Source organism: Olea europaea, unplaced genomic scaffold (assembly GCF_002742605.1).
Source record: "Olea europaea var. sylvestris unplaced genomic scaffold, O_europaea_v1 scaffold2229, whole genome shotgun sequence".
Classification (NCBI taxonomy): Eukaryota; Viridiplantae; Streptophyta; class Magnoliopsida; order Lamiales; family Oleaceae; genus Olea; species Olea europaea.
The window spans coordinates 46477-67883 of record NW_019240323.1 but is presented as its reverse complement, the minus strand read 5'-3'; the positions used below and the strand labels follow the sequence as shown (position 1 = coordinate 67883).

The following is a 21407-nucleotide window of genomic DNA, read 5'->3' as shown; positions in this document are numbered from 1 at the left end:
GGTATGCTACCTAAACTCGCTACGAAAGTCCGAGCCCTGAACTGTTAATGTAATCCTAGCTGAGGTACCCGCTGAAATCGGTACGGACGTGGAAATGCTCGACGCCCCTGAACAAGTGCATACCTCTGAACAAGAGGGAGACGTCGACATGGAAGAGGCCCCTGAACAAGGACACTCTTTTGATGAGTTAGACCCCCAAATAATTGACTCTGAACCGAATGCGACCCCAATGGAAGAATTGGAGACTTTCCCCGTCAACCCGGAAGACCCCAGTCAGGTCTTGCGTATAGGGAAGTCATTATCACCTGAAGCAAAAGCTGAGATGATACGCTTTCTGAAACAAAATCTGGATGTCTTCGCATGGAAACATGAAGATATGGTGGGAATAGATCCTAGGATCAGTTGCCATCACCGTAACATCAACCCCTCCTATGCCCCCATAGACAGAAGAGATGTGCCCTAAACCCGGAACGGTACGAGGCACTGAAAGACGAAGTAAGCAAACTTAGCCGCAGTGGGTTCATAAGAGAGGCCATCTATCCGAGGTGGATATCCAACCCGGTTCTGGTAAAAAAAGCCCAGCAAAAAGTGGAGGGTATGCATGGATTTCACAAACCTAAATAAGGCGTGCCCCAAAGATAGCTTCCCACTTCCAAGAATAGATCAACTTGTGGACTCTACTGCTGGGCATGAACTACTAAGTTTCATGGATGCATACTCAGGGTATAACCAGATACCCATGTTCCGACCTGATGAGGAAGCTACATCATTCATTACGGACAGGGGCCTGTATTGCTACAAAGTCATGCCCTTCGGATTGAAAAATGCCGAAGCCACATACCAGAGGTTAGTCAACATGATGTTTGCCGAACTCATTGGCAAAACCATGGAGGTCTACGTAGACGACATGTTGGTCAAGAGCCTCTAGGCTACCGAACACGTGAGTCACATCGACCAAACCTTTCAGATACTTAGAAAGTACAATATGAAATTGAATCCCCTCAAGTGCACCTTTGGAGTGGCATCGGGCCAGTTCTTGGGGTATATTGTAAATCAGAGGGGAATTGAGGCAAATCTGGTGAAAGTAACAGCCTTACTAGAAATGAGGTCACCTCAGAAACCGAAGGAGGTCCAAAGTCTCAACGGTCGGATAGCCGCACTCAGTCGCTTCATCTCCAGAGCCACAGATAAAAGCTTGCATTTCTTCAATGTGCTGAACCAAGGAAAGAGATTCCAATGGACTTCAGAGTGCGAAGAAGCCTTCGAGGCTCTGAAAAAGGACCTGGGGGAAGCGCCCCTCTTGTCGAAATCTCAACCGAATGAATCTCTACTACTGTATCTAGCGGTTTTGGACGTGGCAGTCAGCGCAGTCCTAATCAGGGAAGAAAATGAGCGCCAATTGCCAGTGTACTACATCAGCAAAGCACTTCTCCCAGCTGAAACACGCTACCCAGACATGGAAAAATTAGCACTCGCCCTTATCACAGCCTCAAGAAAGCTGAGGCCATATTTCCAAGCCCACTCAATACAAGTTCTCACCAATTTCCCTTTAAAGCAGGTAATGTAGAAAACAGACGCATCAGGGCGCCTACTAAAATGGACAATCGAGCTTAGCGAGTTCGATCTAACGTTCCGACCTCGACACGCCGTCAAGGGCCAGGCCCTTCCTGATTTTATGGTTGAGTTTACCAAAGCCCCAGAAACGGAGGCAATAATGGAACTAGCCGAGCCCCCCCACATGGAAACTATTCTTAGATGGGTCCTCAGGAGAGGCTGGAGCAGGGGCAGGGATCGTATTGGAGAGCCCGGAAGGCCACAAGCTAAATTGTGCAGTAAGGTTCGGTTCAAAGCCTCGAACAACGCAGCCGAATACGAGGCCCTTCTGGCAGGTTTTAGACTCGCTAAGGAGATGTGGGTCAGGAAGCTCCTGGCGAGCAGTGACTCTCAGCTCACAGTAAATCAGGTCAATGGAAATTTCGCAACCAAAGATGGTAACATGCTTGCATACTTGAAGTTGGTTCTGGACATAATTCCTCATTTTGAAAGGTTTGAACTGACTCAAGTCCCCCATCTAGAAAATGCACATGCAGACGCCCTCTCAAAATTAGCCAGCAGCATGGACTCAGGACTGCTAAACATCGTCCCTATTGAGCACTTATCGAAGCCCTCCACCTCCGAAGGTGAAGAGGTACTGTGGATAGAAGGCACCACATTATGGATGCAGCCCATCATCGCGTACCTGAAGGAGCAAACACTGCCTGCTTCCAGAGGTGAGGCAAGGAAATTAAGGAGAAGGGCTGCACACTTCGTCCTGTAAGAAGATACCCTTTACAAGAGAGGCTTCACTTCACCTCTTCTTCGATGCGTAGGCGGCAAAGAGGCCACATACATACTCAGGGAAATCCATGAAGGAATCTGTGGAAACCACTCCGGAGGAACGACTCTGGCACACAAGGTTCTCCGTCAAGGCTACATCTGGCCTACCCTTAAAAGGGACGCTTGCCAATTTGTCCAGAAATGTAACAAGTGCCAGCGCTTCTCGAACATACAAAGACAGCCTGCTCAGAGCCTCTCTGTGGTAACCACCCCTTGGCCATTCGCCAAGTGGGGCATTGACTTCATTGGTCCACTCCCAAAAGGGAGAGGAAGTGCAACTTTCGCTATTGTCGCCATTGACTACTTCACTAAATGGGTCGAGGCAGAACCCCTTGCCTAAATTACCAAGGCTAATACTACCAAGTTCGTTTGGAAAAACATCATTTGTAGATTCGACATTCCCCACTCCTTAGTGTCTGATAACGGACGGCAGTTCAACAATAGGAAGATGCGAGACTTATGCAACAAATTGGGCATAAAGAAGGACTTCTCGACACCTCATCACCCCCAGGCGAATGGGCAAGTTGAAGCAGTGAACAAGACTATCAAACACGCCCTGAAATGGAAACTGGATACCTCAAAAGGAGCCTGGGTCGACGAACTCCCCCACGTCCTCTGGGCTATTAGGACTTCTTGTCGGACTGCAACTGATGAAACCCCATTTTCCATGACCTACGGAGCCGAGGTAATGAGTCCGGTCGAAGTTGGGGTCCCATTACATCGACGGATACATTTCAATGAGATCAGCAACGACAAGGCCCGAATAAGCGAACTACACCTCCTTGAGGAAAAGAGAGATACCTCCCAAGTGATCTTGGCAAAATATCATCGAAAGATGACCCGTTATTACAACTCCAAGGTCAGAAACAGAACTCTCCGCTTGGGCGACCTTGTCCTCAGAAGAGTTTTCCAATCTTCAAAACCAATCGGGTCAGGAGTGTTCGGCCCAAACTGGGAAGGCCCTTACCGCATCCGTTGGGAATCCCGACCTGGTACCTTCGAAATCGAAGATATGTCAGGAAAGGCACTGCCTCATCAGTGAAACATAGAACACTTGAGGAAGTACTACCAATAATGAGACTTTGATCTAATCCGATCTCAATATGTTATAGTGAATCGATTGTCCTGATCTGATCTCAATTGTGAAATTCCCTAAGTGATGGAATCGCCTTTGTAAAGGGTGATGTAATTTATCTTAGTAATGAATCTTCGGTTCCGAGCCACATCAGTTAGTGAATAGTTTCCTCAGTACTTCAGAAGGTTCATTTAAGCGATTCGATCATCAATTATTAGCTGATTAACGTTAAGCGGCTCTTCATGTTTACTTAAGTGGTCCGATCTCAAATTATTAACAAGTTGGCATTAAGAGTCACTTCATACTTGCTTAAGTGTTTTAACTGGTTATTGTCGCGAGGCAATTAGTCTGACGTTTGTCGTTCATACATGTATAAACAGATAGAAAATACAAAGAAGCAGAAGCCCAAATACTTAACAAAAAATATCATTTCATTAATAAATTTAAGTACAGATGAGCCGAACCCATTACAAGAGGTAACCCTAATTTGCTGGAGGGACTTCTACATTGGCTGCCTCCTGGGCCTCCGGAGCCCCCTTGACAACCCTATCAGGCCGACCTCTAGTTGGTCCCCTAAACTCTGCCTCCAATGAAGAGATGTCCAGAGTGGGATGCACCTCCTTCAGTCGACCCAGTAAGCTTTGGGCACTCCATGAGGCCCAAAAGTTGGCAAAGTCATCATACAAGGGATGGTCTTCGAAGTGGTCAATGAAGTTCTAGACTGCCACCTCCCCCGCAGACTTCAACTCCTCTTTCAAAGAGGCAATCTCTTCTGACTGGGCCTCTGCCTTCTGCCTCAGCTCTGCCTTTTCTTTGTTGGAGGCCTCCAGAGCATCGGTGGCGAGCTTGTGGTGCTCATTGGCGTGGTCAAGTCGCCGAGTCAAAGCAGTCACTTGGCATTCCACCTCATACAACTCTTTCTTTAGCCGTTCCACTTCTGTTTCGCGGCAATAAGCTGGGCCTCAGCATCTTTGTTCCCCTCCTCTGCCTGCGTGGCTTTGGCATGAGCCGCTCGCACGACATCCCCGTAATGCATCGCCTCCTCGAGGCGCTTGGCGAGGTCCTCCCTCTTAGAGTTAAGATCCTTCACGAAGCCCTCAAGCTAGATGCTTGTGCTCAGGGCCCGAGCCACACAGGGGCTGTTTGCGGCCACCAAATCCTCAGCCGTGCAGGAGGCGGTGTGGTCTCTCCACTCCTCCGTCCAGTATTTATTGTGGACTATCGCCACTGCAGCTGTTTCGGGAGGAAGAGCCTCCAACACTTCCCTTACGGGCTCCTCAGGATTCATGCCCAGAAAGTCGACCTCCTTAGAGGGACGGGGCCTTTTTCTCTTCTGCTGCCCCGGCGCTTGGTCAATTGGCACTACAGCGAGGGGGGTTGTGGCCGGGGCGGCGACGGGCTCAGTTGGAGCGGGCCTTCTCTCTGGGAGGGCCACCCCCGTGGAAATTGTGGTCTGCCTCAGAACTGGGGGTGGCCTCGCCACAGTTGGGCGTCTCGGAGGGGCGACACTCTTCTTGCCCTTCCTTCGAAGGTCAGCGTCCGGGTCCTTCGGTACCTCCTCCTCCGTCGGGGGCTGGAGCCTCTTACTGGCCTCCACCAACTCCTTCATTTGCTTTTTGTACGAGGAGGAGGAGGCCTTCAACGCCCGCGCCTCTGCCATCATCTTCTGGATGGTCTTGAAGTCGGGGCGCACTGGCAGCTTCTTATTAAAGTTGTCTGCAAAGAAACAAATAAGGAATTAATACAAGTCTTGGGAGTTCGGAATAAAAAGTAAAGACTTCGGTCCAGTTACCTTGGGATGCCATTAAATCGTGAGTAATGAAATGGATGTTCTTTCGGATCAGCCTGTGGTAGGACCTCTTCTTTTGAGGCAGCTGATAAATGACACAGATGGTATCAAAGTCCTCGGTTGACAGCTCGCACCGAGGAAGAGCGCCTACAAAGGAAATGTAACTGTTAGACACAATTCGAACCGAAGAGAAATATAAGGAGAAACTACTACTATACTCACTAAGTGTTGAATACTTCGTTGGAACCGTAAGAAGTGCCAGGGGGTCCCCCTCCATCGTGTCCCATCGCCCTGCGGCCCAGCACCATGAGCTCTTCCATTCTTTGATAGAGCTCGGCAGATCGACCACGAATGGAGTGTGGGAACCCCATGACGTAAGGTAATACCATCCCCGGGTCTTATCCCCACCTTAGGAATATAAAGGGTTTGGAAAATGGAAAGGGGCATCTCCACCCCTAATGACGCCTCTTTCCACAACATCCAGGAGCCCACCATCTGGCTCCAAGAGTTCGGATTGAGCTGCGTCAGGGCTAGCCCATAGGACCTAAGCACCATCCTAAAGAATGGGTGAATGGGCAGCCTAAGTCCGGCCCTAAGGATCGCCTCACTAATGGCCAAACAGCCCGGCCTAGGGTAGTAGGCTCTTTCTTCCTGCCCGAGGAGGATCAAACTACGCTATCAGGGATCCTATACTCTGTCCTAAGTCTTCCCAGGTCGGCCTCCCTTAATTTTGATGGGTAGTCCGACGCCCCCAATGCACAGAGGTATCTGGTGGACTATCCGGTCGTTTCCATATATTTTCCCCCCTCCATTATTGCCTCGGCTATTTCTAAGGAGGTCGCCACAATCGGCTCGTCCACCCTCACCATTTCTAAACCCCTCCCCGAACCAGAACTCCCCTCTGAGGCCGTTCTTTCAAAATTTAAAAGCCTAAATAGGTACTGAAACTTATGGGTTTGGAGGTTTTCCTAGCCGGAAATGGTGTAGGGTCGCCGGAAGTATAGTTTTCTCGCCGGAAATGCTTACAAAATGCCGAAAATCGCCAATAGCTCGAGAGCAAAATATAATGTTAGTTTCGCAAGGGTAAAAAGCCTGAGAAAACCTCAGAGTCCTCCTTTTATAGAAAAACAAATTCGATCTCCACCGTTGAATTCAAATGCGATCAATCTAAGCCGTTTATCGCATCTTTAATCTAGGCCGTTGAAATAAAATGCCAGATTTGATCTACACCCAAGATGTCGCTGTGACTTTCACGCTTGCTTAAAATGCGTCACCTCGGTTGCAACCAGCCGTCAATAATAATTAGTAGCCGCAGCAGCCTTTTAGGAGAATGGGCATGGCACCCAACTGTCACCTTGAAAACACGCAACAGTTGTCAAATCATTTCACGTTTGAATCGCCTCGGATCGAGCTCCTCCTCCAACTTGAAGGCCCTTTTGGGTTATCACCTCGGACGATGCGTTACCTTCCATGCTTTACAAAGTTTCAACCATCTCCCAACGCGTCGGCCTTTTGGGTCAGCGCACCGGTGGCAGATGAGCTCCACCTCCAACTTTACAAAGTTTGGATGCACCTGATGAGAAGGCCCTTTTGGGTTATCGCCTCGGACGATGCGTTACCTCCCATGCTTTACAAAGTCTCAGCCATCTCCCAACGTGTCGGCCTTTTAGGTCAGTGCACCGGTGGCAGATGAGCTCCACCTCCAACTTTACAAAGCTTGGACGCACCTGACGCGAAGGCCCTTTTGGGTTATCGCCTCGGATGATGCGTTACCTCCCACGCTTTACAAAGTTTCAGCCATCTGCCAACGCGTCGGTCTGTGGGGTCAGCGCACCATATTCTCGAAGCTTCGATGCACCTTACGCGAAGTTCCATGCTCGTTGACCGCCTCATACATTACGCACAATAACGAAACTTTGGCACGTCTGCCTGTTATCATAACCTCGATTGCTGTAACAGATCAACCCCCAAAACTCCCATGACTTGCGGTCCGATCAGGAAAGCAAGTCCACGCATGATATAAATATTCATCCCCGGACTTGGGGGACCACTGTTACGCTCCGATCTTACACGCCTCAGACTCGCAACACCACATATTCCGACCTGAAAACGAACCTTTCGAAGTGTCTCCGAAGTGATATAGCGATTCCTGCTACTGACCTGCCGAAGCATCTCGCCTTCGAGGTCGAGGTCAAGTGGACCCCGGTTAGAAGATCCGTCGCCAATTTGAGATTTGTGCCAAGATCCTTCCTGCACCTAAGGTTTAAATTGATTTGACGTCTCCATGAGGCTAGTTGATGTGAGTTATCAACTTTATGTCAATTCTACTCAAACGAAACAAACTGTCCGCCCACTCTACAAACGCGGCTGATTGACGCCTATGAGCGGACGCTTCATACCGTCAGATGTATACACGCGTCCCACATCCAACGGTTCATACCACCTATAAATACCCATGGTTTGGCAAGAGGCAAAGGGAATGAAACTCTTACTACATAGCACTCCATAGCAAATTTATATATTTTCTCGTCCCCCTTTATCATTGATTTGCATAGCCCCTGGGTACTGTTCCGATCACTTAAACCTAACTTGACCGTCGGAGTGTATACGGCCGCCACCACCCCCGCTGGTTTCGGCCGTGTGCGCCTGACTATTTGCTGATTGTGCGCAGGGAAAAACACGTGGAGTAGCTTTTAGTTGGCCACGTGGAAGGACCAATTTTCGAGGTCAACACATATCATAATTTATAATTAGCATGAATAACTCTTTGACAGAGATTGCAGAGCTGAGTCATTACTTAGTTCGTAGTTCATGACCGAACCTCATTGAGACAACCTCTCAATGACGTACATGAGCACCGATCGAAGATTGCTGCGTCATTTTGCACCGATGTAATTATTTGGAAGTCTCATATCCTTCCACATATGATTATTATCATACAACTCTTTGTAATGAAGAATTATGTGTTAACATTTATACTCTCAAGTTGCTTTTGTAACTCAAGTGACATAGTTGCAAGCATCACATGTGTGCAATATTATCTCATCACTGTGTTTATTATAGTAGTCACATTTTCCTTAGTTGAGTCATCATCAGGTGTCTTTGGAAAATGGCTACTTAAGGACAACCAACTTTCTCATGCTTGAGAACATTTTTCAAATTGCAGTACCAATCAAGAAGATTTAATTTGGTTGTTGGCATCCAGTATGCCTCTCAAATACACATGGTTACTCATGATTCAATAATTATAAATGACGAAAAAGAAAAGAATAATATATAATTTAACATGGACTTTTATTAAATTAATTATGCTCACACTGTTTAGATAAAATTTGTGACCCTCTCACATAAATTTATGGAGTCCATACTTGACTCCCAGTCGGCTGGGCTTCCATCTGTTATATTAAGGCCTTGAGTGTACTCAACAAGTTTTAATAAAACATTTGGGTAGATACTATTATCAATTGTATCTCCATACAAATCCCAGATCATTAAGTCGACAACTCTTTGTTTTCACACATCTTATGTGTTAGCTTAATATGCTTCTAAAATTTATCTCCTTAATGTACTCAACAAAAGACAAATTTCAGTTAAGTTAAACTCGTCATTCAGAAATATCAAATATTTCATAGTATCAAAGATATCCCTAATAGACAATCCATGAGTGTACTCAACAAGTTGAGACGATTTGGGACTCCGATTTTTCACTATAATGATGGAAGGCAATTATAAATGTGACTTAATATTTTATTGAGGGGTTTTGCATTCAGAAGTCTCATCGTAACAATCATATATGTTGTATTACACATCTACCATACAAATAAACATATATATAATATAATGTAATAGTGTGAACGATTATGTATTTTACTATCTAGTCTTCCCGAACCATAAGGAAGACTAGTTGGTCAATTTCTAGGGAGTATTGAATTGATCAGTATCAATGTACCATCTCTGTAACACCCCGAATTTTTCTTATATGGACCTAAATTTAATATTGGTTATCTAACAAATGAAATAGTCTATACATATCCTTGTTGTCACACTAGAGTTCAAAAGTTAAAATGACAAACTCGACCTACTCATTTGCATAAATGATTTATTTGCTTACATATACTTCTAAAATTTTATCAAAAGTTAGTTGGGTCGAATATTTAAGTATTTAAAAGTTCATAAAAAAAACATATTGATATTTGTACCTCGTATTAAATAACATAAATTGGCTTAAGAAGAAATATTTTTAAATTAGTTATACCCGAATTATGTTGATATAAATAAGTATTCTAGATTTATATATTTTATTAATAAAATCAAGATGTAAATAATAATAAAATAATGAAATGAAAGTAATTGCATGCGTTGGAATTTGAGTATGAAAGTGTTGTAATACATTAAATTAATAAAACATAATTATCCCATTAACAATAACTAATTAATATAGTTCTTAATTAATTGTGGAAGGCTTTTGATTTTCAAGTGTTTAATATGAAATTATTGATTTAAGTTACCGTGAGAATTTTATATAAATAGGCGTCATTTTTTTCATTTTCATACTTATACACATTTCATTTTGTCTATCAATCTCAACTCATATTTTAGAATTTTTTATATCGATCAAGGTAAGAATACATCGTGCAAGTGGTAAATTCTTATTCCTTGATATTTGTATAATTTTTGGCATAAAATTCTATGAGACCTTCAGGTCGAACTCTATGTTAAATCCTTCAAGATGGATCGTTAGGTCAAAAATGTTAAATCTTTCAAGATATGGAGATTCTTAAGAAATTTCTTGTGCTCTAAATCTAAGAAGATGTTGGTAACACATCGAGCTATTTTATTTAAAAATTGTTAAATCCTTCGGGATAGACCGTTAGACGGGACCGTTTGATCAAAGATGTTAAGTCCTACGGGATATGAGAATTCTTAAGAAATTCCTTGAGCTCTAAACCTAAGAAATGTCGGTATGTTATGACAATTTCATACTTATATCATGTGAATAAGAATGTGTACGTATTTTTATGGAGTGTTTTCAAAATACTCACTCTTACTAAAATTTTAGATTAGAACGGGTCATGTGGACGCATAGCGGATTGACCAAATGATGCTTATGAGATCACCAAGTAAATGTTCTAGAAAAGATAATTGTCAAACTTTTACTTGAAGGACATTTTCATATTAAATTTTGTGCACATTGTTTAATAGCTATTTTTATGCATTTTCAATACTTAATGAAAGTGATACTTTCGTTTAAATTACACAAAGAAGATGTTGGTAACACCTCGAGCTATTTTATTTTAAAAAAATAATAATGAAAAAGATCTCGGGGCGTTACAATCTCCATGGTTACCTCCTTTTCGTGTGTCTTCAATTAGTCTAGTTGTAACATGTATCCTATACTAGTTGACGCGCAGACCTAGATGAAAATGGACTTGTAGGTCCAAAATGATTAATAGCTCGCAGACCCACAATAATAACAATAATAATGGGCTCGTAGGCCCAAAATAATTAAGAGCTTGTAGGCTAATAAAACGACAAGAATAAAATTAACCATTCAATACATCCATATGGCCGAGTCCATAATCATCTACTAATAATGTATTTCTCACATAAATGTATTCATATATAATATCTAATTTTATATACAAACATGTTTCAAGTTTCTAGCAATTAAGGTCGTCTAAACTCTTTTAGACAAATGGATCGAAACAATTAAATAATTAATTAATCATATTAATCAATTAATTTAATTAGCGGTCATATTTAATTAAAATCAAATTTTAATTAAATATCGAATTAGAGTCTTACTCTAATTCCACAATTATAGGGCGAAATTATTTAATTAAAATCAAGTTTTAATTAAATTTCAAATTAGAGTCCAACTCTAATTATAAAACTTAAGGCGGTTGAATTTAATTAAAATCAAATTTTAATTAAATAACAAAATTAGACTCTAACTCTAATTCCAAGATTTTAGGGCAAGACAATTTAATTAAAATTAAATTTTAATTAAATGTGAAATTAGAATCCAATTCTAATTACAAGAACATATTCGGGTGAATATTTAATTAAAATCAAATTTTAATTAAGTATTAAATTAGAGTCCAGCTTTAATTTAAATTGAATTAAGATTTTAATTTAGGATAAAACTCCTATATAAAATAAAATTCAATTAGGGGTCAAAGTTTATTATTTAAGTTAAAATCTAATTTTAACGAAAATATAAAAGTCATTAATTTTAAATAAAATTTTAAATTTGGGTCAAAATTAAAGTTATAGGTCAAACCCATTCAAAATATAATTTTAAAACAATTTTAAAATTAAAATTCAAAACCATTTTAGAAATTGCAATTTGAGCCAATTAAAATTTATTAACAGGGCCCTCAAATACTGAAATTGCATAGGAGCCCCTCCATTTAAAATTTACATATTGACCCCCCATTTTAATTGCAAGCAGGGGGCTCGTAATTTCACAAATTGCACAAGAACCCCCGCCTCCAACTCTCCCTCACCCGACTGTTGAAAACCCCTAGGAGACCAAAAAATATTTTTTTTTTTAGTTCCTCCCTGTGCCGGTAGCGATGTCGGCGTTCATGATGGTGGCGGAGGCCGCCGTCGCTAGCAGCAGTGCCATTGTTGTTGCCATCCAGCAGCGGCGCTCATTGCTGTTTTTGACAGCGGCAGCGGTGGCCGTTGTAGACCCGTGCTCGCTGCCGGCTCCTCGTCGTTATCGCCGCCTCAACCGCCCTTTTTTATTGATTTCGACCCAAAATTTATTTTCTTTTTAAATCAAATTTTGAATCAGATTTCAAAATTTATTTTTCTTTTCAAAGTCAAATTTTGAAAATATGAAAATCAAATTTTCTAAATTGCTAGATCCAAGAAAAACATGAAGAATCAACTTTTGATTTCATTAATATCTAAATTAATTTTTAACAAACACAAAGTAGGCTCTGATACTACAGTTGGAAATCTACTTAAACATGCGCAGCGAAAATTAAAACAAATTTCGATTCCCACCAATGATCCCTCTGTGTTTATATAGAAATTGTGATAGAAAATTATACCTTTAAAAATTCTACAAACTTTTTGCCATTCTTTTTGTTCCAGCAACTTCAATCTGTCACCTACAGTTGTCAAATTGTCCAGCCTCCAACGGTGATCCACATAGAGGACAAGATTGCAGGATTATGATTTTCTTCTTGTGTTAGCATGAATAATGAATTCTCTACTAAATTTTAAACCCTAATAAGTTATTTATATAAACCCAAACGAGCTTGACCTGACCCGGTCCAATATTTAATTAATCAATTTAATTAAATTCGGTCCGCGAATTAATTAATCCAATTAATTAATTCGGGCCTATAAATAACCAACCAAGTTAATTAATTTATCTAACGCTTGTTAAATTAATTAATTGACAAATTGTAATCTTCCAATTCTCTTTTGCGTGCGACCCATCAGGTTCCCGATCACGATACCTAACGACGTGAAATATTATTTTGATCTAATTACAATTGATAAATTAAAACACCATTTTAATTTATCACCAATTCATACTCGCCATCCCAAATTGACATCTAGCAATGTGTCATGACAATACATGTAACGGAAAATGTCACGTGGTATGACAAAATCAAACTAGTTAGTTTACCGTGAAATTATAATCCGTTCGTCAACATAATCGATCAATTATGAGATATGAAAGTGTGTCAATCTCGATTATTAATCATATTTTCACTCTACTATTAAGTCAATATAAGTCGAAAACTCTTTTTCGACTTATGAGTAGACCTTGGCCAAGAATTTCGTTATCGACTTAATTGAATGAAATGCAGATCATAATATCTTATTATCTAAGAGCGACGAATCCTCTATTGGTCATTCACAACTTCCATACTATCGTTAACATATTTGAACGACGTTGTATTAGCGGCCCTTGATAGAGCAATATCCAACACCGTCAAAGCATAATTGTTCTCATATAAGGTACTATAATGATCTCAAGTCAAAAAACCAATCCCACTATCGAACGTTAGAGATTAATCACTGATACTCAAATAGTTTTCCATGTAGAATCTCTAGGAGAGTCTCCAATGTTTTGTTCTATAACAAAACATCCACGTGTTCATTCAAGTGTCATCACACTTTAACTTGTAAGATCAACTACTTACTTTACAAGTAGGAAATGCCATACGTGATTGTCGATTCGTAATAACGATATTTGTATCTTGTTATTACTTACGACCACGAACGATTTAAGATTCAATCATACGTAATTTGTATCTCACAATCACAACTCCTTGTAATTAACAAATTACGAAAATTTGAATCTAAAGATTCTATTATTTAATTTAATTGTCTATTAAATAATAGATTTGCCATTCAATCGCATTAATTATATATTAAAAGTATTTATGTTCAAGATTGATTGGATTTAGGGAATAACACTTAAAGATATGAGATACTCAAATTTATAAATAGTAGAGGTTAGTGATATTTTTAAATGTGAATGTCTCTTGTAACATTAAACTTTTGTCATACATACATGACTCCGATTTGCCAATTGTTACTCGTGAAAACACTGTGACTTGATTCTTATTCTTAACAACATGACCGAAAAAAGATAAACCGATTTCTGTGCAAAGAATTTAAGGTTCCGCTTGGAAGGGATTTTGAGAATTGATTTTTTGACCGTTAGAAGAAAAGTGGGGTCTATTTTTGAAAGAAGAAGTTAAAAATTACGGCTGAAATAGTGAAATAACGGTCAAAAATCAATTTTTGGGGGTAAAAAATTCCTCCCAAACAAGCTCTAAGAGTTGCTGCATAATTTTGCTCGCGTAACAGAGTTAAAGTTAACATGCTCATGTGTAAATTTATCTTCAAACTCGATGTTCAGAATGTATTATCTGTTTTAATTAATTAGTTTATTTGTTTGTTTTTTTTACAATAAGGGGTATTCTAAACCAATCTTCTCCCATTCACAAAATGATAACGGGAACCTTTATTCTCAATGAATTTTTCTTTAGCATTTTTTGTTATCCATTAACAAATTAAATTGTTTACAATAATAACATTCTTTACCACGCATTCGCACAATAAAATATTTTACATACAAATCAGTAAAATTACTTTAAATTTTAACCACACATTCTCGAAATATGTTATTCAAAGCTCTATAATATCTCCGATAATAAAAGACACACAAGCTCTTAAATTCATTTTCAGTTACGCGTTCTCTTAATATTATAATTTTACACATAAATTTATGAATTTTCCTACTTTTCAACCATAAATTCTTCTAAAAATCATTATTCCAAAATTTATTTTTAACAAATAAAGGGGCTCAATTTCATTATGCATTAATTGAATTTCCTAGCTTCCAAACTCAATGTTAAGATTGAACTTTTAAGTTTTAACTTAAAATAATTGTAAAAAAAAAAATAATAATAATAAATAAAATAAATAATAATAATAATAATGCACGCCTAACTGCGCCTGGTCAACGGACGCCGTTCACCGCTAAATAAGGCGCTAGGCGAGGCCAATGCGAGCATTTTAGAACAATGCCTGTAGCACTATTCAAAAATAAATATAGTGAAGAGCTCCATATACACAAGCTCTTTTAGATTTATATTTTTAGCAGCGGAAGATACGACACAGTTGCAACAATAGATGAACACAATAAATCACTATTTTGATGGTTCAACAAGAATTCATGGTAGATGCGTTGGGTGACATAGGCTGTGCGTTCGACGATGGACCATACGGAATTCCTCCGAGGAGGTGTGGGAGACAATTTTGGATCTAATATTGAGACAAAATTCAACACAAATCTTTTTGCTTCCTTTTATGCCAAAATCTTTTACGAAAGGGGGAGGATTTAATGGTATTCTGAATGACACGTGGGCTACAATAGTAGAAGGGAATTGTAGAACTGTTTGTATCGTACAAGAGTTAATTACCCAAAAATTAAACATGAAATCACAAAATTATTTTTCATCCTTACAAAAATTAACATATGTCGACCAAAACAAACGAGATAGTACACGTGATAAACGATGAACTTATATAACAAGACAATAATGTTAATGATGCAACGTGGACGATAAGATCAAATTACAAATAAAACGAATGATCCTAAAAACACGTTAATTCACGAAGAATACCACGAATTTAAAAGTCAAATATTTGTTGATTCTTTGGAAAGCATACTGAAATCTTGATTTTGACTGTAAATCGTTGATTTCAATTAAGTACCAATTTAGGACCAACAAATAGAAATAAATTCAATATTTGGAGAAAAATTCTCACTGAATTTTATTATAATCAAAACTCATTTATTAAGGCCTACGACCCTTAATTAAAATAATGATAACGAATATAATCTGATCATTCATGAGTTAATTCTAGTTAATGACAAAAATTAAAATGTCTTAAATTGAATTTTAAATTAGTTTACTAAGGACCTGCTTGGGAGTATTGGGCACCAACTATGAGCATTTTTTTTTAGCATCAATTTTGAATGTTTATGTACAGTCGATTTTGAGTAGTTTTAGTAATGATTTTTACACGATTGAAAGTTTATTATCTATCGATTCTGAAAATTTTTTAAAATATCAAAATTATATATACTTCTTTAGTGAAATTTTCAATTTATGATTTCTTGTGTTATGTTTTTTACTCATATGTGATATTTTAATTTTTTACATATAAGTTAATATTTAACTTTAAAAAGTAAATGTTTACCTAAAATTTTTAAGCTAATATTTTTACTTATAAGTAAACTTTAAAATTATAAATTAATTTGTTCTTTTAAATAATTTTTACATATAAGTGATTTTTTTACTTATAAATAACTTTTTATATTTCCTAAATAAATTTTTATCTTATTAGTAGTATTTTTGCTTTATAAGCAAATTTGCACACCAAATTGAATTTTTATCTTATAAGTAATATTTTGCCTATGAGTTATTTTTAATTATAATGTCATTTTTTTGCTCTTAAATAATTTTTTTAGTTAATATAGCTGATTTTAAACAAAATATGTTGATTGAAATAATTATTTTATAAAGAATAAAACTAGAAGAGAACATGATAAAAAAACAAAAAATTGTCAATTTGGTTAGTTGAGAGAATCAATCAAAATTACATTACACTGATTTTGGATAGTTTCTAAAGTTGGTGTCCATGAAAACTCGCAAACAACGATTTTTCGAGCCCTGCATAGACGGTGCCACCAAAATCAGTGAATTTTTTTTTTTCCTAAGCATGCCCTGCAGAAATACTAACTAAAAGATAATTTAAAACTCCTAAATGTAAATGAAATATATAACACGGATAAAAATTGCATAAATTAAATTAAAATCAACCATATATCTACCTATTTTATTTTGACAAATTCCTCCCTTCAATAAAAACAATGGAAGAGAAATTGCAGTTCACAAGCAAAATTAACCATCAATTTCAATGGAAACCATTCAAAATAACCAATTGCACACCTAATGGCATAAGTTTGGAACGTCAGTGACAAAATTCGAAGATTTAGAACAAAATGCAAGAAGTTCAAATGCTTAACCTCTTAAACTTTACAAACCTCCCAACTTGTTTAACTTATGGAGATAAATAATGCTATTTGCGGTTACTTACTGTCGCAATCGTCCTACATAGCATACATGTGACGATTAATAATTTGATATATGAGATAAGAAAATATTATATTATAAATAAATCAAATCACAAACCGTGATGTAGGATGTCATATAGAGCGACTACTATAATGAGCGATCATAAATAACATTACTCTATGATAATAGATTGAAAGAGATTTATTTTTATTTTTATTTTTTTTTAAGGTTTTCCCAATGATTAATTCCTCAATTTTATTTTCCATAGAGTTTACACAGCCTTTAGCATTAGAATTGATTTTTAGTTTCGAGATTATACAGAGATATTGTTTCTTTGCTGATCTCTTCAATTTCCCCTAAAAGGCATATGCATTCAAAAGGAACCAACCACTCAATAATCAAAACAGAAGCTGCAGACGCCCCCCGGGGCACATCCAAGTTGGCAGAACAATCACATTGGGGGGCTCTGGAACCAAGCGTGGGGAGTTCGATTCCTGGAAGGCACAACTTGGAAGGCAAGATTTATCTTGGAAGGCAAGTTGCTGTAAGGCAGTGAAGAGGCTCCCTTTGGAGAAGGAGTAAAAGCCATGTGGGAACCTGGGAACCAATAAGGACACATCTCGCGATTTACCTCCATGAGCTGCTGAGGGGCCGGAAGTTCAGGGACGAGGATATAGTCTGGCGCAAGCTGGGACACCTCGTTATAAAAAACACAATAGGTGAAAAGAGAACATTTGGATATCCATTCACCATAATATAGGACTTCAATATAGAAGAAAAATCAAAATGGCTACTTAGAACATTTCTGAATTAACACTATTATAAATATACTCTTAAACCTGCAATGAAAATTGAGAAAAAAGAAAAATATGAAAACTAGTTTCTTTTGTTCTTGCCTATGATAAATTGTTCTCTGAATTTTGGCATACTTCTTTACCATGGAAAAGAGCATCATCATGCATGTAAAAAAATAAAAAGTAAAAAATCTTCCAAAATTTCTTTTCATCTTCTGATGAGGACATCTTTTTATTATTTTGGGCTATACTACTTTGGGTTTGTATTGATGGGCCTGACCCAAGCCCATAACTTTTAGGGTTATATTTTGTATAAGTGGCTTGTATTTGAGGGATAAAAGAGAAGGACAATGATGGGAAATTAACAGGCTTTACTGCCCTCACGTTTTCTCTCTCTTCGGGTATTTTCTTCTTTCCTTTTCTTCTCCTGCTTCCTCCTCTTTATTTCTCTGTTTTCTCCTTCTTCCCTGTTACTGCTGCTCTCTTTTCCTTTTCTTTGTTACACTAACAAAACTGCGAGATAGTTTCAGTAGACAACATCGACAGAAAGTAAATCGGACATTAGCTAGATCACTTATCATTTTTGTACAAGTTGACAAAATCAAGTCTATTCCCAACAATAACATGACCCCCATATCATCATTATACTTCTGCTAGGTTCATGTTATCTTGACCTAATTACGTGTCATACACTCTTTTCTGCCTTTCCATTTTTAGTCCATGTCCTTCACTCTAGCTACTTCATCATCAAGCGCCGTCACTCAACTGAAGTTGGCTGCATGAAATATTTTCCTTCTTTTCCTTTTCTCTGTGTATATCCTTCTTTGTATTGGGTTAATGTATATGCAGAAATAATCAGTAGTCAACTGCACCTACTCGCGGTAGCCTATTTTAAAAGACAAAGGCAACGTCTACATTTTTTTTCGTCTTCGAGTTTGAAACTTCAACAGAAATAGATATTAGCATATCTCCCAGCGTATGACTTGCCTTGTGACAATTGTATACAAAAATCAAATAGAGATTTCTTGAATTTTTATATATATTCTCCTCATTGCCCAACCAAGATGTGACCCTAGTTGTTTTGAAATCAAATTACAGCAATTCTTCCACTTTTCTTTTGGATAAATTGTAATTATAATTTCAATGCTGACAAAATCTATCTTTTTATATGTTTATAAGAGTTATATTATTAATTTATTCTTTTTTGACAGCGAGAGAAAGACAGTACCCCCTTCTGCTTGCAATATTCCTCATCCGTCCAGCACTCCTCATTCTTGACAATATCAGCTGGCCAATTAGGGCTTGGGACGATGGCAGATGTGGATGAGGTCACCACCGCACGCCTAACGCCTAGTTCGTTTGCTGCCGTGAGTACATTAATTGTGCCTTTAATTGCTGGTGCCAATAGCTCATTCTTCATCAAACAATCCAAACAAAAATACAGGAAGTCAGCATATAGCAGAGTACTAATAGAAGTCATATGCATGTACAGATAGATATATGGATGGCAGAGAAAAGTTTGTTGCAACCTCAGGATCTCGGACTTCATCAACAATGCAGGGAGAAGCGAGGTGGAAGACACCAGTTGTGCCAGTGATGGCGGTGACAATGGAATCGTAGTTAAGAAGATCCATTTGGAAAAGCTGGAGACGAGATTTTGCGCCTTCAAAATCTTCCAAATGTTTTGTTTCTTTCTCATCCTCTGAGTAGCATAACAACATTAAGAGCATGTTTAGCTAAGCTTTAAAATGTCAATCATACTACATGAACTTCGGGTTTGATATCGGGGATGTCCGCATACCCACACATGGATGGTCAGACCTTATTTTATTCACAAGGGACCCAAGCATCCATGTGAGTGGACGGTCATCCTCCCGGATCGTTCGGCTTTACTCTTAAAATGTAGCTTAACTCTTTTATTACCTTTAAGTAAGAAAAAAGGAAAAAGAAAAAAACTCCCTACCAGAAGAAAGGATGACAGGGGCTTTGATCGCCTCTCACAGGAGCCGAGACCCGCATGAATAAATAATTGGAAGAAAAAAGTGGCCTCACCCCCTATTGTGAGGGTCAATCAGGGCTTCGGTCAATTTTTTTCTGACAGTATAGCTCGGTTGAAAAAAAAAAAAAAAAAAAAGGGTTATATTGAGGATGTTTGGCTACGCTTAAAAAGATTACTTAATAAGTTTTAAAATAAATGTTTTTTGTTTTGATTGTGAAAGTTGAAAATAAGTGAATTGCTTATTTTGATATTAATGTAAGAGTTACTCTGAGAAATAACCTTTTTTTACTTATAAAAATAAGAAAAAGTAAGTATTTGTTTGGACACAAAAGTTAATTAAAAATATGTCACTCTTAGAATTAAAATTTTTAAACTTAGCCAAACATGCTCCATCAATCTAAATTAATCACAACGAAGAAGATAATGTCCTAATATGAGAACAAGAGATTATTACTGAGATCTTTGACAGTGGCATGGACGGTGTATCCACGTTCGAGAAGGAGACGAACCAGCCATGAACCGATGTAGCCGCTCCCTCCGGTGACGCACACCGCTTCTCCTTCTCTCTTTGCCATTTCACTAACATACACACACAAACACACACTTAGCACTAGTTTTCCAGAAACTGTGCATTTGTTTTAAACAGTTGATAATCCAATAAATATTGGTAAGACTAGCAAAGAATTTTCTTGTTTAAGTGTATCAAAGTGTGTAACAACTTGATCTTCCACACGCCCCCTCAATTTGAAGGGGAGACTTCGGACTTTCCGATTGTTTGTGACGTTTGTAGTGCTCTTGAAGACAATTTTGCTTCTCAGTCTAGAGCAAGAGCTAATATGTTTGTACACAATTGGCAAATGCCAAATACGGTGGACAGTCTGCATTAAAATATTTCCTTTCTATCATCAGAATTAACAACTTCATCTTCCAAACAGTGTAACTAATTAATTGCATATCTATAACAGCAATTAATAAACACTTAATTTACTTGCAGTTTTAATGATCATATGGAACTGAACGAAGAAATTTGGATATTTCGGGACACGATCAGAGAGAGAGAGAGAGAGAGAGAGAGAGAGAGCGAATAACCGGTGAGAGAGGAGGAAGACATACCCTCGTAGGCTTCCGTCGGCCAATTGACTTCCAGTTGGAGAAGATAATTGGAGATGGATTTGGTTTTGGTCACTCTGGGACTGTGGTTCTGCCTGAGGTTAAAAGGTAAAGTCCAGGCTCAATAATTAAAGTTCTCGTAGGTGTTCTCTCTTTCAAATCTAGCTGCTGTTTGTTGGAATTAAATTCAGATATTTTTAGTAGTGAATCATGATGTGTGTTATCGATATTAATTTTAATCATACATTTTATTAATTTTATCCAAATTTATTAAAATTTTAATTTTAATATACACGACAAGATTGATTGAAGAGATTGTGAATTCAATTTTTCAAATAAGTGATTAAACCAAAATGAGGGGCAACTGTCGAGGAATTTTAGAGTTATGTGTAATTTTTGTTTTCATAGTCTAGTCTGGGTCCCTCGAGACAATCTTCGTAAACAATTGAAAGCATCAATACTATGTTAATAGAATCTTTATTTTCATTTTCCACACATTTTTCCTTGAATTCTTGATACACTGTTTTTTATATGAAAGAAAAAAAAAAATCGAAACTATCAATTAGATTTTTATTTTTCCCAGTAACCAGAAGTTACTCTAAAATTGATTATGGGACATGATTAATTAATAATATTGAGG

General features: G+C 38.2%; 1 protein-coding gene across 1 annotated transcript; it reads right to left on the bottom strand.

The window, feature by feature from the left end:
• Positions 1-18419: 18419 nt before the first annotated feature.
• Positions 18420-20919, bottom strand: LOC111380905 (cinnamoyl-CoA reductase 1-like). The gene is made up of 6 exons (XM_023004569.1): positions 20771-20919; positions 20377-20535; positions 20112-20236; positions 19188-19360; positions 18887-19072; positions 18420-18530 (listed from the first exon to the last, which is right to left on the bottom strand). The coding sequence occupies exons 3-6, from the start codon at positions 20230-20232 to the stop codon at positions 18420-18422; spliced, it is 591 nt and encodes a 196-aa protein (XP_022860337.1). The 5' UTR covers positions 20233-20236; positions 20377-20535; positions 20771-20919.
• Between the last annotated feature and the right edge of the window lie 488 nt (positions 20920-21407).

What these genes read in the sequence shown, in the direction of transcription:
- LOC111380905 (XM_023004569.1), bottom strand. Translation starts at nt 20,232, where the DNA reads ATGGCAAAGAGAGAAGGAGAAGCGGTGTGCGTCACCGGAGGGAGCGGC. An exon ending in TGCCACTGTCAAAGATCTCA is followed by an intron (nt 19,361 to 20,111) that starts GTAATAATCTCT and finishes TATGCTACTCAG; the next exon opens with AGGATGAGAAAGAAACAAAA. An exon ending in ATGAAGTCCGAGATCCTGAG is followed by an intron (nt 19,073 to 19,187) that starts GTTGCAACAAAC and finishes TGTTTGATGAAG; the next exon opens with AATGAGCTATTGGCACCAGC.